Raw genomic sequence first — 17,641 nt, forward strand, 5'->3', positions numbered from 1 at the left:
GTGTTATTATTGAGCTTCTCTGTATTTTGTTTTGGATAGCAGGTCTGGCAATGCATGCATGTTGGCGCATATGAGATCCCGCCCCTCAGAGCTGTAGGACCAACCGGTTTAAAGATCTTGTTTTGGTTTTTTTTCACCCCTGGCGACAAACATCAGAGTCAAGACTACACTTGCCTCTCCTTCAGAAATCAGCCTGTTACTGAAGCAAATAATAGCCAATGTGTTAGTCCTCTAGCTTGCCCAATGTACATTTAACAGGGTCCACAAAAGTGGAACTTTATTCCTTTCTCTGTGCTGCTGATAAGGCTGAGGTAGAGAGGGTTATTTTGTGTTTTGTGGATATTTTAGGTCCCCCCCTCCCCCATCCATGCTCATCAAATGGGTTAAATGGTACACCTCAGCTGCCAGTTATGAAACACAAGTCCTGATAATGGGTCAAGATAAAGGTTACCAAAACTCAAATTACTATTTCTCACTGACCCTTTTCTAGTATAGTAACAGCAGATGAATACTTATTAGGCAGTCATTAATATTCATGATGGCGCTTTGCTTGCAGCATGGTTTCCAACAGCAACAATGTGAAGACACTCTGTCCTCTCCACCCTCCCTTGAGGTTACAGGCATGCCCCCAAATGGTACCACTTCCTCTGCTTGCTGGGCTCCAAGCCACCCCATTAAACAGCCTGATAAAAATTCTGGACACACTGAACAATCCTTTCTCTCAGAATAGAAATGTACTCTCTTTCTTTTGTGTTTGCGGGCATTGAACATTTGCATTTTGTTTCTCTTTTAAGTGAGCTGGGGATGATGTCACCAGTCTGGTCCGTGGGAAGCTTAACAGGCCAACTTCAGAATGTAACTTTACACTTCACAACTAGTGAAATAGAGAAGCCCTTTTTTTCTTCACAGTGAGTCATACCTTGAGGCTTGTGTTGGACATCGGATGGCTGAGGTTGTTGAATCTCCATGGCTCAGAAGGGGTGTCAACAGGTTCCCTCTGGACATCAAGGGTCATACCATCGGTCCCAGGAAGTTGGAATATTCCCATGGAGATGGGACGCTCCTTCCTGGAAACAGAGAGAAATGTATTGAAGCACGACTCAAACGGAAAAGGGCAATTCTGAAAGAAAGGTATAAACAAGTGTGTGAGAGATTAGCCTGTTGGTCAAGTCATTCTTACTTAATTATAGGAAAGACAAAACAAAACTCAACTCTGAGGCTATATTGAGGCACATTGATGCTTTGAGCTAAATGCTAACATCTGCATTTTAAGATGCTGATACTGGTATAATTTGAAGTAGCAGTGGTCAGGAGGACACTAGAGGAACAGTGAGGGGGATCACCAGTGAGTAGGATACATCCCATCTTGTAATAACACATAATTATTATGATATATAGTAATCATAATTAATTATAATAATCTTGTACATGTTGAGTTATGTCACGGGATACTAGGCTTGCCGCAGTAGTGTTCAGACATACACAAATCGCAAGTTGCGACTGCCGCCCACCATTGTTTTCATGTTCTAAAGAGAAATAAAAACCTGTTGATTTGAGCATGTCAGTGTTATCGTTCATCAAATAACAAACCTTTAATTGACAAGGAGCTAACTTTACCTTATTTATATTTTATAGCTCATCGGCTACAGTTGTTGGGGTCACTTAAAGGAAACTTTGATAGACCTGGTAACTCAAATCTGACATTAAAGATAAAAATCAGCGCTCTAAAGAAATTGAGCGTCAATGACGAATATCTTTACTTCAAAAATGTCCAGTGTAAATGGTAATGGCGCAAGAACATACGATTTAAACTGGATAGTAAAAACTGGGATATATTTCACACTACAAATTATATTGGACAGGTTTTCATTAGTTTGAATGTTGTGACCCCCTCTCTCATGTTGCGATGAGGTTTCTGGAGAGAAAGTGACACATAGTCGAATAGGCTACATTGTCAAGTGATGAAAAAAGTTTTGTGTAGCAGCCACAGTTCTTCAGTAATCCGGTTTAATCAGTTATGCTAGACAATCTGAGAAAAGACTTCACACAGAGGTGTTGTTGCAAAGACTCCCTCGAGACAGTTTGGCACTGAAGTATGGGAAGAGAAATAAAGCTGGTTGTCTCATAAACTCTATGGCCTCCCACCTATGAGCTCAGGCAATAACACAAATCCATTTGATGGATATGTACTCTGCCTGCTGAGACTCTTCACACACAGGCAGGGACACATCAGCATCTTCAGCTCTCACAATAACTCACAGACCAGCTCCCTTCTGCATGGGCAAGTTTATATTCTAACTTTCAAGCCATTTCTCAACAACTCTGAGCACTCAAGACTTTCAATATTCAGTAACACATTGAAATAAATACACTGCATCACACCTGCAGCAATTTCCCCTCCAGTGACTGGGTATGACAGAAATATTGTACATTGCAAGCCGAACAATGGCTGCCATGGTGAAAAGAGCAGCAGACAGGCAGCGGTGAAAAGCTGCAGCTCAAAAACAATGGACACACCACCATATTGAGAGGGTGAGGTCACACACAGGACACTGATGGTGACCAATGCTGCCTTTTGTTATTTGAACTGATGGGTGAGGGGAAAAAATCCAATGCTCAGTCATTCCTTCATTACCATTTCATCTCAGGAAAGATGTTAACTACTGTAAATGAGGAGAATAATCGCAAACAGGTATACAGTTGTTGTAGTCTTCTAGGTATGACTCTGCCATTTTTCCCCATCCTCACTTGACCTACTTTTAGTGTGCAGTCTCATACCATCTGACTGTAACACACCGACATGGCAGCAACACTGTGACTGCATGGCTACAGAAGACATAGATTACACCGGGTTTACAAACATAAAGACAATATACATACACATAGACATAATACCTGCTGGGTCTGGGTAAGGAGGGTAAGGAAGGCAGGGCAGGTAAGCCACCAGTAGAGACAGAGTAGTGAACTAGCAGCAGCACAGACAGAGAGACCAGTACAGCAGAGTTGATGACCACGGCTCCCCCTACAAAGCCAAAAACAAACAGCAGCATACACCCGGGGCTCATGGCCCCCCCAGATCATGGCCCAGTGCCTCAACGGGGACGTGGCCGTTGAGGGGGCACAGACGATGACTGCAGATGAGGTCAAAGCACCAAATTCACCTTGGCAGACCTCTGATCGGGCACCAACCACTTTAAGTTACATATAGCTGAGGGTAAAATGCTGTTTCCGTCCAGTCGAGAGTCAGCACCAGAGCAGTGGGTCTGTATACCGCAGCTGAATGGTGAGGCAGACAGAGAGTGGGGGCAGGTTAATCTGCCAGTAGCAGTCACAATAACAGTAATCCTGGTGGCTTCAGCAGCAGTGACTGATTAAAGCAGCAGCAACAGAGCGGCAGATCATCCAAATAGAGCAGGGAGAGGCTGGTGGCAGCAGCAGCGCCTCTCCCCAAGTGTCTTTCTCTGGCAGGTGATTCTGTTTGCCTTCCTCCTTCACTCTTCCTCTCCTCTGACGAGATGCGACGTAGCTGCCACTGCGCAGCCTGGAAAGCTCGGATGGTCTCTCACTCCGATAGCACCCACCACCCCTCCCTCTCTGCCTCACCGCATCTCCCTCTCTCTCTCTCTCTTTTGGATGCTGAGGCAGCTCGTTCCATATGCCTTTTCTCAGGCTGCAGCTTATTGGCTGCAAAACACGGAGACTGATCAAAAAACTGTGTGCGTATGTGTGAGTTAGTGAGGGAGGGAGGTTGACGGTATATCTGCATCAACCAGAGGGAAAGCGAGGGGCTAGTAAATACATTGGGCTACCCGAATGCACACCAGTACTCCAGTCCATGGTGCATTCGCATACATAGTACAGTGACATTCTATAAACACCCTAATCCCACCTGTTGGACTGTTTCATCTTATATAGTTTTACAACAGTAAATCTCAGCTATGTAAATGGTTATACAAAAACAGCAGTTGGAAGTTCACTCTTTTTGACAACAAGACTCAACAGTTAAGGGTGTCAAGATTCTACAAATCCAAGATTCTATCAGTTTTTTTATTCTAAACAGTACATTACAGTTTTAACCAAACAAAAATGTATAACTAGCATGGGTCAACAGGAGATGCATCTTCATTGTTTAGCAACCATTATTGTCAATGAAAATCTATATGTGACTCACTGACTTCTGCAATCTTGCGCACTCTCTGATTTCTCTCTCTCAGCCTCATGCGGCTCTCATCGCCACACCAACCCCCTTTCCTGCATAGATGGCAACAGCGCAAACACTTTAACAAGCCGCTTTCAATTAATAACGCCATGCTGTTACGAGTTTCTGTGTAGCTGGCTGCACTAACATTAAAGTAAAAAAGAGAATATCTGACTTATTTCCATGTCATGTCTTAAAAAGATTGAAATAGAAAGGCTGTACGGTTCCAGGTTATATGGTAAGCTATGGGAATCTGCAAATCTACACACTAATATGTGTGGCATACTTTTTTTTTTTTCTTTCAGTAAACGGCTAACTTAACTAACGCTATGCCTGATTAACTAGTTATACATTTTACACTAGCCCTTTCACACAGAGACGCTGCTTTATCTCCGCAGTGGAGGTTCGCCAATTCTCTGGCTTTGTTGGTTTACAGAGAATCAAGCAGCTTCCATGTAAAGCCGCACCAGTGTGTAATTCACGGACAGACGCTGTTTTTTTTATGTGACGACATTATTCTGGTAGGACAGACAAGATGACAGACACTTCTCTACGTATAACTGTGGTATTTTTTTCCTCATATAAGGTTCCAAAGACACTACTGTTGTTTGGTCATGGAACTTTGCTTTGTGGGTCAATTCTCTTTATTTTGTTGAGAGGCGGCTCTGTTTGGTTATCAGGCTGTAGATACCACGAGATGAACATGCCCCTGCTCTGCACTTATCCATTCATACAGGTACGCTTCACCTCTGCTGCGCCTCTTACAAAACTGAAGACTGCGATCAGAGGGCAGTATTGGACAATGTCTCTAGAAAATTGCATGGCAATCATTCAATAGTTGTCCGGACTTTTCAGTCAGGACCAAATTGGTTGACTAACTAAGTGACCAACAGACCGAAACAGAGCAGTGCTACTAGCTTAGCTTTAACATTTCCATCTTAAAGAAAAATGTTACCCCCCAAAAAAGGATGCACCGACTATTGAAAAGAACCAATTAATCAGAGAACAAATATCCACCTTATTCCTAGCCTCCATGCCTCAATTATGGGCACGACTTCTGGCACAGAGGAGGGATTTGTGTGTATAACAACTGTAGCTCTGGTATTTACCACAGAAAATTTTTATGGATAAAAAAACACAACATCAGGGATGGTAGGTTTTTTGGTCTGATTGGACATGGAGCTTTTTGACCACTGAACTAAACACTTTATATGTCATAAAGCAAACACTGCACATTAGGAAAAACCAACCTTTCCCAGCAATAAATGTGGTGAGGAAAGAATTATGCTGTGGAGGTGCTTTTCTGTGACCTTGGATTTTCCTCCATCATTTTTCAGTATTGTGATGAACCTTCTAATTAAACAGAATAAACACTAATGCTAGCTGACACAGAGGCCTCCACCAGTATCCTTGCAGAAACTACAGACTGAATGTAAAACAAATATTAAGGTTACCTTGTGGCTCCCTACAGCATAATCTGCTCTGAAAATGAGCAATCAGCCACAAAGCTCATCCTCCCATCAAGTAGATTAATCTGACGACAGCCAAACTACAGTCCTAACTGACATATTCCCAAGCATCCTGAAACGGTCTCAAGTAAATGCAATTTAATTGCATCTAGCTGTTTTTTTTTAAATGATGGTCCCTCTTCCATGGGCCCTCCGTCCTTTGTCTCATTAAAATTGCTTGTCAAAATCTTCACTTAAACCTTAATCATTACCTACAAACAGACAATGTATTCTTATTTTGTACAGTTCTCTTTTGCATTTAGATGATGTTGCTTTCCTTTTCCTGCATCTGATCTCTTCTCATTTTCTCTGCTGAGACAGGTTCTCTGACCCAGTTCTGCCTCTTCCCTGTAGGGAACATATATGTGTGGGAGTCGAGGAGGCTGCAGTGGTTAAAACTGTTTCAATACAAGGCTGCGGAGGAGAGTCACCTGGAGAATGACTCGCATACAGTACCTTGTCAACACTGTCACGTCTTGAACTCCAATACATAGTGCCCTATAAACTTAACTATTAACATGGTTATCTACAGGGTGAGACATTTGCATTTTTTTCAGTCTTGAAAGTCTTGAAAAATGCCAGCATAACTTTTCCAATAGTTTATTTTGTCCAACCAACAGTCCAAAACCCAAATAATCTCATACAGGAAAAAGAAAAACACATTTTTACTTGAAAATGACTCAAACGTTTCATTAATTTCAATTGCCTAATCGATTAGTAAACTAATTGTTACAGCATGTGGGTCAAGAAATAAATTCCCCACATAAATTCAACATAATTTGACACCTTTAAACTGCCCAGCTGCTGCTCCAAGGGCACCAATATCCCTTTTTAAAACCAAGAGATTAAACTCACCGTGTTCTGGCTGATGTGCTTGTATCCGAGGGCTCTGCTGCGGCCACTGCATGCTGGTGTTTAGTGCGCTCCAGATGTTCCATGTAGTTGTGGATCATCTGCAAATAACACACACAGAGTTATGGAATAAGCAAAAATAATATAGAGATAAAATAAGGAGAGTGCTGCTCTGCTGTAGATGCAAAGAATCAGGTGCTCTTCAAGGATGAGGACAATGGTTGAGCATAATAATGACTTTTCTTGTTGATGTACAACCATTTTGTAATCTGAAATTCTGTTTGCATATTTTATGAGCTGAATTAGAATATACTCCTGCATTTTATGTATTACACTCTTCAGAGACCCTCTACATCTAAAGAGACAAAAATAGAAAACAACATAAGTATGTTGCTACCAATTACAAAATATTTCACCGTAATTAGTCACTATGGTTAATCACAAATGAAGTATATTGTGTCCAGGCACAGCTGTGACAGTCAGATTCACAATGAAAGGTGTAGATGTCCCAGCAATGTGTCGGTGGCAGCTTTTATTAGACTTTGAGCTTCTCTATTCAGCATTATTCAGATCAACAGTCAGCAGCTGAAGCCCGACCGGCTTGTGTGGACACTGAGGCATCTGTGAGTGATGCATAATGCAAAACAGACCAAGGCAGATCAAAGGGACACAACAGATTTGGATGCTTGGAGACTAAACCATGTGTTCTTTATATTAAATCAACACATTTGATTTCCTTTTTTTGGAACCGTTTATATTCTTTCACACAAAAAAGTTCTTCTCTTTCTTATTTAACCTTAATGTCAATCACACTGTGTTCAGCCTTTACTGGAACAGCGTCAACCCAAAACACTTACAATTATCTTATTATTTTTCTGAAAATAATGCATGTTGAGTGGGCTGGCAACAAATACATGTGGTACGTTTCATGCTTGGTTCTGTATTAATCTGTTGACTCTCTATGGTTCTCTCTCTGAATTCTATACATCCTTTTTCGGATTTCATGTTTTTCCCTTTGCTTATTCAGAGCTCCCACTCTTTTCTACAGATATTTTTTCTAGGACTTTTCCAGGACATTTTCAGTGACGATCTACCTAATATAACAGACGGGGATTGTGCCAGTACACCAAAATGTTCCTTTCTGTTGAAGTCTGATTAAAAAGATGTGCTGTCTATGGCTACAACTAGGACTTCTTACATGCTTCGATAATATGACAGACAGATATTGGTTTTGGCATTTAACCTCAGCTTTCTTATTTCTCTTTCTCTCCTAGTTCTTTCTCTAAAAAAATAAAACTAGGCTAAAAAAACGGAATCTGGCACCTGCCTTTCTCAAAATAATTATGAGAATAATAATAAAATTCAGGAACATCAGTACACGGATCTATCTAAATGGCTATTACTCATGAAGTGTAACCAATCAAAACTGAAGGCCGTGTCAGACAGACAGGCTGCTTCGATCAGAGAGATCATCGCTGAACTTAAAATAAACATCACAATCTCATGATCTATTGCTGTGACGAATAGTAGGACCAATTTCTCTAAGTCATAACCTACAGGATTTCACACAATGGAGGCAAAAGCAACAATTTATGAATCTGCCAGAAGACTCTGTGCCACAGTGTTGCCTTTCGAGTAAAACAAAGAGCATATCTGTCTACTTTTCCACTTCAACTCTTCATCGACATTCAGCCAGTTATGAACATAAAAATAATGGTGTTAGAACTGTATTTAACAATGTGACAATTAAAAACTAAAGCTAGATATCAAAGTTAAAGTCCAATTTTGTAGCATTGTGGTATTAACTCCCACTGACTCTTTATCGGTTTATTACAACATACTTTAGCCACATTCCTAGTTATGTTAAGTGAAGTCTTATGCAAGTCTAAACACCACCCACTATATGAGACACCATTTAGCATTTCATACCATGATGCAGTCTTTTTAACCATAACAGTGCAGCACTGCATTTGAAGAGACGATGCTTGTGAAGTAAAAAAAAAAAAAAAAGCCAGTATCCAGCTAATGTTTGACTCGCATAGAGTTGGGCTGCCATTCATGGTTTTAACCTTGGCATCCCTTTCATAAACATATCAAAATGTCATTAATTACCAGGGCCCTGGTTCTACTGTCAGTCCCCCAAAGATGTCTTGGGCATAGATCAACAAAACATTGTGGTAGGTTGTTGCCTATTAAAAATCCGCTGAAGTCAACAGGAAAACGGGCTCATACTGTACATCCCTTGAGTCCCGTCTCAAGGGAGGGAAAGGAAAGAGAGATGCCACAGGTTCACAGATGGTTCTCTCAAGCTGTCCTGTCAATAAAGCCATAAAAAGGCAAAAGAAAAAGTTGGGAGATGGGCGAGGTGAACAGTGTGCCCCAGTTTTTGTCCATCAAGGTCTCTGTACTGAAACGTTATTATTAAAATTAATTCTTGGTTGCATGTGAGGTGAACAAGATGCCAGAGTTTTTGTCCTAGATAAGGTTAGGGTTAGTCATCGTATGTTAGTGAAAGCAATGTGTAGACGAACAACCTTACAATGAACTGGCCTAGACCAGCTTACCTCTGTGTGTCTCTGATGAAGGGCATTGTACTCCTTCTTGAGCTCTGCCTCTCTCTCCTCAAATCTGCTGACTGGATGAAAAACAGAACCAATGACTTAAAGTGCACAGGTGCACTGCAGCAAGATTTACTGATTACAACAAAACAATACTGCAATTGTTCTACATGAATGAACATAACATGGATCAAACTGTTTTCTATTGACAAATCAAATTAAATCAATTATTTCCACCTCACATTTTGTGTGATTTAATTATGTAATTATGCACGGTGTGGTAGTTGCTGTAATAACATCTTAATGCCAGAAGAGGGCCACCATGCATCGACAAACCCCTCTGGAGCCCTCACCAAGCACAGAGCCTCCAGAGGAGTATTTAACCTCTCTGAATCACAGCTGTGTAATCAAACTCTTATCACTGTCATTATTGTTTCAACCTATTTGGAAGACTACTATCAAACTTTCAATTTAATTTACAGCTGATCTGATTTAGAGAAGTATAATCATGTAAACATCTAATAGAGCAGCAACAATTACTTGATTAACGAAAATAAATATCTTTGGGTTATGAACAAAACAAAATAACTGAAGTCATCATCTTGAGCTTTCAGAAACATTGATCGATGCTTCTCACAATTTTAGGACATTTCACTGAACAAACAACAAATCAATGAATCAAGAAACCAACAGATATATTGTTTGACAATGAAAATAATCCTAGTTGAAGCCCTCCTTGGGTCTCACCTTATGGTGGTTTCAGAAGTTTATAAAATTACTTAAGATTAAGATTATGTAATAATTAAAGTTCAAGATGAAAAATAAAACCGCCTTCTTCAAGGCTTTAGACAAGTTAATCAGTTCACGTTTCATGTTTTCATATCCAACCAAAGGAAAAACACAGGTTGTAAAGAAACCACACACCTATTGTACAGAGCAACCACCAGTCTCAGTCAGCAACAATGATAATCAATTTTTTTGCAGTTGATAAAAGGTGGCATTGGTTCATAGTCAAAACAGTCCTACAGTGTTGGTGTCCATTTTCAGATGCCGACCAAGAAAAAGGAGAATAGTGGCACCTAATTCAGTGTGTTGATGAGACGGCTTAAACCTGATACTCGCATCAGTATTCAACTATAATTAATGCATTGTGTTGTATGCCTCTCACACCAATCATGTTGCTGGTCCAGAGCTGCAGCACTGAATATTGGTGGAGGCGTACAAATAATTTACAAATACTTCTATTTGTTGGATATCTGGATCACACTAATTTATTATTCTTACAGAATAAAGAAAAATATTAATTATTTTTGGATCTTGTGGAATATTGAACAAATAATGTTCAGGGCTAAAAATACCCCACTACCAGGAAACATTCAGATATTCTTCAAGGATCAGGATGGGGGAATATAATTTAAGGAGGAAATTTACCTTAACTAAAAAATTATAGTGTTCATACGGCAAGGAAAAGTATTGTATATCAATCTGGGGAGTGAAACTATGTAACAGTTTTGATGTGGCGCTTAAACAATGTACAAGCATAGAGCAGTTTAAAAATATGGTATAAAGACTTGATTTTCACGAAGCACAGAGATGGGCTTGACAATCACCAGGTGTTTACAGGTTACTTTATATCTATTCTTATGTTCTTCTACTTATGTTTATTCTATTCTGTGTGTATGAAAATAAGATATAATCAACATATTGTATATATCATATACAACAAGATAACTGGTAAATATGATTAAGACAAATATGATTTAAAAAATCATTAAAAAAATGAATTAGTACATCAGTAATTCAATTTTTTGTATGACAAAGATAAGTAAGTAATCAATATTATATTAAACCAAGTTTAAGAAAACTATAGTATAGATATAGGTTTAGACCATTAAGGTGGTTAATTATCATTCAATGGTTTATGGAAAAGGGCAGGGATTAAATACATTTATACTTTTTCCTCACCCCTTTACTAAGATGTAAACAAAGTCATCAAGTGTTTGACAGTTTATTCTGCTTTATGCTTTTCATTGTCCGTAAACATAATTTTTTTCTGTCTGTCCGTAATGCTTTTTATTTATTTTTTGTCATTTGTTATTGAACAATTTTTCTCGTCTGTCGTTTCTTGTTCTTTCCATATTGGAAATAAACATTTCAATTAATATTCCCATTTGAGAAGCTGAGAAATTGTTGCATAATTTTACCATTTTGCTTGATAAATGACAGAAACAATGAATTGATTACCTACGGTAATTGTTTCAGATAACTTTTTAGTCCATCCAATTAAGTCAAAATTACATTCAAATGAATACACATTCATAAACAGAAAATTCACTTGACAGTGTGTTTGCATTCATCAAAGTGTCCTTGGTTTTACAGAGCATGTCTGTGTGCGCTCTAATGGCATGATCAATCACACAGCTTGGTGATCCAACAGAAAAACGGGAAGTATCAAATAGAGGGAAATAAAAATAAATTGCTTGGCATGAATGAGGTGCATGTTATGGTCCAGCGGTGGAACAAACAAACAGTAACACACATAGTCAGTCGTAGTCAGTTGTGCACCTATCATGAAGTCTTCAAAGTCTTTTCTTTTTCAGAAAAAGACAGCGATCAATTACTTCTTTTTGCGACAAAAAGAAAATATGAATATTAAAAGGCAGGTCAGGACCGTAGCTCCCAAAAATTCTCATTTAGCAGACTTGGCAAGCAAACACTCATAGTATGCACTCTGGCACATCAGGCAAACACACAGTCACAAGACCTGTAAACTGTTGTTGCTGCTTAAAGGGCCTGCTTGTATGATGTATGTGTATGTGTATGTGTGTGTGTGTGTGTGTGTGTGTGTGTGTGTGTGTGTGTGTGTTAGACTTTCCAATAATAGAGCTAGTACAGTAAAACCTGTGCCTGTGACCGATGTACAATGCTAAGGACTTACTCTGATCTGCATAGTTTTTAGTTTTCAGCTCTAGCTGACGTGTCTGTGACTCCAACGTCACCAGTCGACACTGGAGCTCTTTCTTCTCACCATCCTGGGAGTCTTCAAAGGCGATATACCTCTGCAAATAAAGACAGGGAACAGAGAAAAGAGCTTTTTGTTTAGTGTTTCAGAACATCAGCATTGTGAACCTCACAGTGAGGGATTGAGGAGATCATGTGTCTATGACAGCAACATGTGACAGTCAGCTCTGATTGACCTCACTATCATCATCATCATCATCATCATCATCATCATGCATGACATCAAATCCATGTGATAAAGATCCTCTTGTGCCAACAGTGTTGATTCCAGTTAAAAATAAGAGTATACTGTATCTTTCTCCTGCCCATTGTGAAAGTCACCTTACCTCTCTGCACAACAGGTGCACAGCGGCAGTTTCCCCACCGCAAAAAAAAAAAAAAAGAATCAACAGCTACAGCCACAGCCTGCGTGTGGTGTGTTCTGTCTGTGTGTTTGCGTGCACACACACACACACACACACACACACACACACACACACAATTGCACGGGCAAGTCTGTAACACTAAACATAAGAGTTCCAAAACACTCTACAACCACTAACCCACCGTGCTGCCCAAATCTGATCCATTTAATGCTGGGTTAACCACTACTTTCTGATAGCAATTTGCACTTTGTTTTTGAATACATAGATGGATTTGATTAAACTTTCTTAATCGCTGAGGGAGAGCAGGTCGCTGAAGGGACACATCTTAAGATAAAGTAAGGAAAAACTAGAACAAAGTAAACGTGGATACTAACATAGCCTGTGAACACTGGAGGACACTAAAAATATCTGAAAAGACTGTGTGCATTTACAGTTGAAGTAAAGCCTACTGAGGCAAAAGTAAATTAAGTTCGTGAGGAACTTTAGATTTTTACTATATTTACAACCTTAGGTCTGCATGACAGCAAGCTAATGATTGCAAGTTAGCACTAAAACTCAATAATTTTGTAGGCATTTAGTATCTGACAACTAAAATTTTGGCCTGACGATGGCGCTAGACGGAATGTCAGGGAATAACCAAAGTTGAGCGCTGAAGGCAGCACAAGTTTCTCGACCAAATTTCATGGCTAATCTATCGATCAGTGTTGAAGACATGTCATATGGTGGTACTAGATTTAGAATCAGGGGATCATCAAAACCATAAAGCTATATCCTCCTCAGAGTTGACATTTAAGATGCTTTGACAAATACATGTGGTAACAGCTACAGCAAAAACAATGAAATCTGGCTAATAACTATACATGTTTGTGTTACTCTTTGGGGTAGCTGGTTGTGTTATTGGAATGTACTGATCAGCTGAGTCAAGATTAACATGCCATCTTGTGATGTGGGTGCTCAGTGGGTCAAGCCCTGGGCAGGGGGAAGATCATCTGCAAGGGCATGAAGATCACCTGTGCGCCCTGTTACAAGCAGCCTTTTCTTTCTACCCACGTCACACTGAGACTAGAGGTGTCTAACAAAGGTTATCTCAGGATGCTTTTTTGACCCTCGAGGCCCGTTTGTTTTTATTCTTAAAAAAAAAACCAAAAAAACAATTCAGGCATTGATGGCTGGAGATGTTTTTCAAACAGATTTTGCCTTATGATAGATTGCACTTTTTTCTCAAGGGTGCAAAATGGGGGTTATCTGGGATTTGGGTTCAGAGACTTACAGAGGGCCTAGTGGGGTCCAGAAAGCCCAGAGAGCATCATAGGAACAAAGGTAATAGCAGTAATGCAGCATTTTCAGTGTAATTCTACTAAGAGCCTTAACATAGCACTGGGCTAAACTACAGACGGAGTGTAAATAGTTGGAGTGCCCCCTACTCTGCAACTTTATAGAACACAAGGTAAATAGTTACTGGGTTTAATATCTGATCATTTTAACTGCCACCAGGAATAACATCTGAGGAGGTTGTATTCTCCTTAGATTTAGACCAATTGACTCTACTAAAAGACTAACTAATTGTATGGATGACTGTATCAACACATTCATTAGAATAACATCTTCCCTACATCCTCCTCCCTTACCCTGCTGCTCATCATATGACCTAGGAAAGAGGCTTGTGCATATGACAACGCTCCAGAGAATGAGTGTTCCAGTGTTTTTTTGTGTGCGCTCTTCCCTCTATGCTTCATGTATAATGCTCCCTTTGTCCCCGAGTGCCAACACACACTCACACACAAAACACATGTGGCTCCCACACAAGTGCGAACACATCCGCACAGACAGGGCACCACTGTATAGGCACTCAATTGACAGAGTAAAATTAACTCCTCTTAGTGTTTTGGCTGTGGGTTGCTACTGGGACATTTGGGAAAACAGGGGTGTGTAAGTAAGGCCCTTGTTCATCAGATGCAATAAACTGACAGAGGAACTACTTTATTGAGACTGTGAGGGTCAAGTCATTATAATGATATGGTTAACAATATGGATGTAACAATCCATGCAAACATTATAGGAACCTGTACAGTGTATCATGACACTCACAGCTGCTGATAAACATAATGGCTTTGTAACTGCGAGACTCTACATACAGGATGCTCTGAGAGACTGAGACACAGTGCTGATTTAAATTAGGGCTGGGCAGTATTGCCTTAAATAATTTTACAATATTTTTAGGCTAAAGCACTTCATAAATGCTTGGATTTAGCGACAAAATCAAATATCGTGACATTCTAGACCAAATACTTGTATACTCTTGTGGCCTAACACACGGTGGATTAACCAATCAGCACCTCTTGAAGAACCAGCGACAGCTTTGGGCATGGTTTAGGTGAGATGAAACTTGGAGAAGTGACTCTTTGTTTGAAATCAACAATGGAGGCTCCTCATGAGTTTAGGGTAGCTGTTTTGGCATCAGTTATTGCAGACCTGGGGCCTCACTTATAAAACTCTGTTGAGAAGAAGCACACAGTTTTGCAACGTAGCAAAAAAAGAAATTTTTGTACCACAAAAAATATTCTTATTTTATAAAACCTGGCATACGCCCAACAGTGTGCAATTTCTTGGAAATGTGCATACATTAATCAGCCCCTTATTCTGCCCCCTCCACATCCACGTTCAACCATAAATGGTCAATGCAAAGATCCTTATAAATGGAAATGGAGTGAAGCCACTGATCTATACAGTAAATCATCATGAGGAAGACATTTTATTTACTTTTTTATAGAAAATTAGGTGTTTCTAGGTGAGGTGAAGGTAATAAAACACTGTTAAAGTGGCATTAAATCAGGAGGACAACCTGAAGACAGTGAAAGGCCATGGATCCATAATTTAGCATCACGCAGAAGTGTCTGCGCAGTATTTATACATTTACAGCAATCAGACTGACTGCTTCACCAAAGTGATTGCGACAAGCAGTGGTCTTGCCCACCCTGAAATATCATTTAATAGTTTAATATGTGCACACTATTTATTTATAAATTCAGTTCTGTTACGGGGAATGTTGTGCATTACGATTAGGGCTCATAATAGGGATATGAAGTGCAATGATTGTATGGAGCTGTTAATAGCTTTATTTCCAGGCTCTGATAATTAATACAATCCATATGTGCAGGTGGTGCGGGTGCACCGGTTGATGTTCTTGAGTAGGCAGTGTGTATGGCAGCAACAGTACAGCACAGTCCCTTTTCACTGCAGCAAGTTAGCCACCGAACAGAGCGGTCCTCTCTGTGCACTCCAGGGGTCGTGAATATGATGGTGAGACAGTGCTGATCAAATTCTGATTGAAGATTTGAGTTGGCTTGTATCTTTCACAACGGAATGTTTTTAATGATCTAATCATCCTTCACTTCAAGCATAAGTACAACCAACTACTGTTTTTAATCATTATGCATAGACTAATGCCCTTCTGAGGGAACATTTTTTGTTGGTATTTTGTCAAAAGATCTCTGTTAATATCATGGGAGATCTGAAGTTGATCTTGTAACTTAATTAAACCACAGAAAATGTTTTCGTTCACAAGCTCTTCTTCTGAGAGAAGCAAATTTAATCAAGAATGAGGTTACATGATTGGTTGAAGGGAGTGAGTAATTCCTCAGTGGGTGGTGAGGCTCTTTATGCAATGGGAAACAGGCTAGCAGTTGGACTGGTGAGGATGTGGGGGCATAAAGGACCACTTTGTACAGGGGCAGAGGGGGAAGTAGTATATCAAACAAAATTGCTTTACGTTCTGAAACATATACATCATTAATCTGTACAATCTGGCTTCTATTTATGTTGAGATATTCCTCACTGGATAAGTGAAAACATTTTCCTTGGGATCACTACAATCATAGATGTTCATCCTCTGGGCACAATGAACACCTGTCTCAAATTTCATGGCAATCCCTGTGAAAGTTGTTTTTCACTAAGAGTAACAAATGTCAACCTCATATTGATTCAATTAGAAAAGCCAGTCGACTACAAAAGTCTGAATGATTCTGGACACCATGACTGTAAAAAATTTCACAGCAATCAATTCAAATTCTTGCACTCAACACTAACTTTGTTATCTCCAGAGGGACGATGCTAGCATGACTAAAATCTTTCTCATCCTTGAGCGATTATCTTGCTCATATCATAAGACTGTTTCAGCAGTTTACCATGTGCAAATGCAGTCTTTTAAACATTTCATGTTAATGATCCATGATGATCAATCAGCTGCAATTAAATGTGAATAGGCTGTGGTCTCTACCAGGTCAGCTGGCTACCTTGAGAGGACAAAAGAACTGTGGGAAGTGCTGTTTTTCCCCAAGAATTTCCTGCCATGCCTTTTCCTCTGCTGTGCTGAGATAAACCAGTGGAGTGAGTGGAGGTATTCCTCTGGGCTTGGAGCGGCAAAAAGCATGGCTTGGCTCATACAAAGTGTTTGTTTGGTAAGCTTAATCTGCTTCTTTGATTCGTGAGTAACTTGTTGCCAAAGTGAGCAGCTTAGTAACTGAGTCCTTGCCAGGCTACTTATTTGCCTCCATTGAGCAAGTAGTTGTGTTGGTGGAGTGTGCTGGTCACACCGAGTCAGCCAGGTGAGACCAGATCGATACCAAATTCCAGAGCTAACAAAACAGTTATTTTACATCTTGCCTACAGACCTTTTGAAAGTTATGTTAAATAAACACACACTATCTGGTAGTTGTTTAGGACCGAAATCTTGTGGTGCACAATGTTAAAGTTGTGGCTGGGGCAAGTGTGTCTTATCGCAAATAAATGAACAACCTGGCAAAATGTAAAAGCTGTGTGGTGTTGCAGAAAACCTGTCTGAAAGTTTTCTGAGATCTGGTTCCTATTGGAAAAAGACAGCTAATGTGGAAGACTACTTTCTCCAGTACTTCAATCAGGAAAGGAAGTTTTGAAATAGGTCTGAAATTGTTTGGTGTTCATGGATCAAGACTTTTTTTTTTTTTTAAATAGGGGTTGAACCACGGTGTGTTTAAGTTAATGTGGAACATTTCCAGTAGAAGAGAGAGCTTTTAGTAATATTTAGTATACTTGGACTAATTTCCCTCGGACGAAGGAAGCGTTTTCAGTGAATTAGTAGGAATAATATCAAATAGAAATAAT

At 39.8% G+C, this 17,641-nt stretch overlaps 1 protein-coding gene across 4 annotated transcripts in view; it reads right to left on the reverse strand.

The window, feature by feature from the left end:
* spag9b (sperm associated antigen 9b) overlaps positions 1-17,641 on the reverse strand; it is a 42,582-nt gene that overhangs the window by 20,518 nt on the left and 4,423 nt on the right. For 3 of the 4 annotated variants that reach the window (XM_030399772.1, XM_030399771.1, XM_030399770.1), the window contains exons 2-5: positions 12,055-12,175; positions 9,123-9,193; positions 6,562-6,659; positions 920-1,067 (exon numbers count right to left, since the gene is read on the reverse strand). In XM_030399772.1, the coding sequence (XP_030255632.1) occupies positions 920-1,067; positions 6,562-6,659; positions 9,123-9,193; positions 12,055-12,175 (438 nt within the window). Of the gene's footprint in view, positions 1-919; positions 1,068-2,895; positions 3,616-6,561; positions 6,660-9,122; positions 9,194-12,054; positions 12,176-17,641 lie in introns of those variants that run through there. The other variant, XM_030399773.1, reaches the window with a different exon arrangement.

The sequence above is a fragment of the Sparus aurata genome, chromosome 20, assembly GCF_900880675.1.
Source record: "Sparus aurata chromosome 20, fSpaAur1.1, whole genome shotgun sequence".
NCBI classification, from domain to species: domain Eukaryota; kingdom Metazoa; phylum Chordata; class Actinopteri; order Spariformes; family Sparidae; genus Sparus; species Sparus aurata.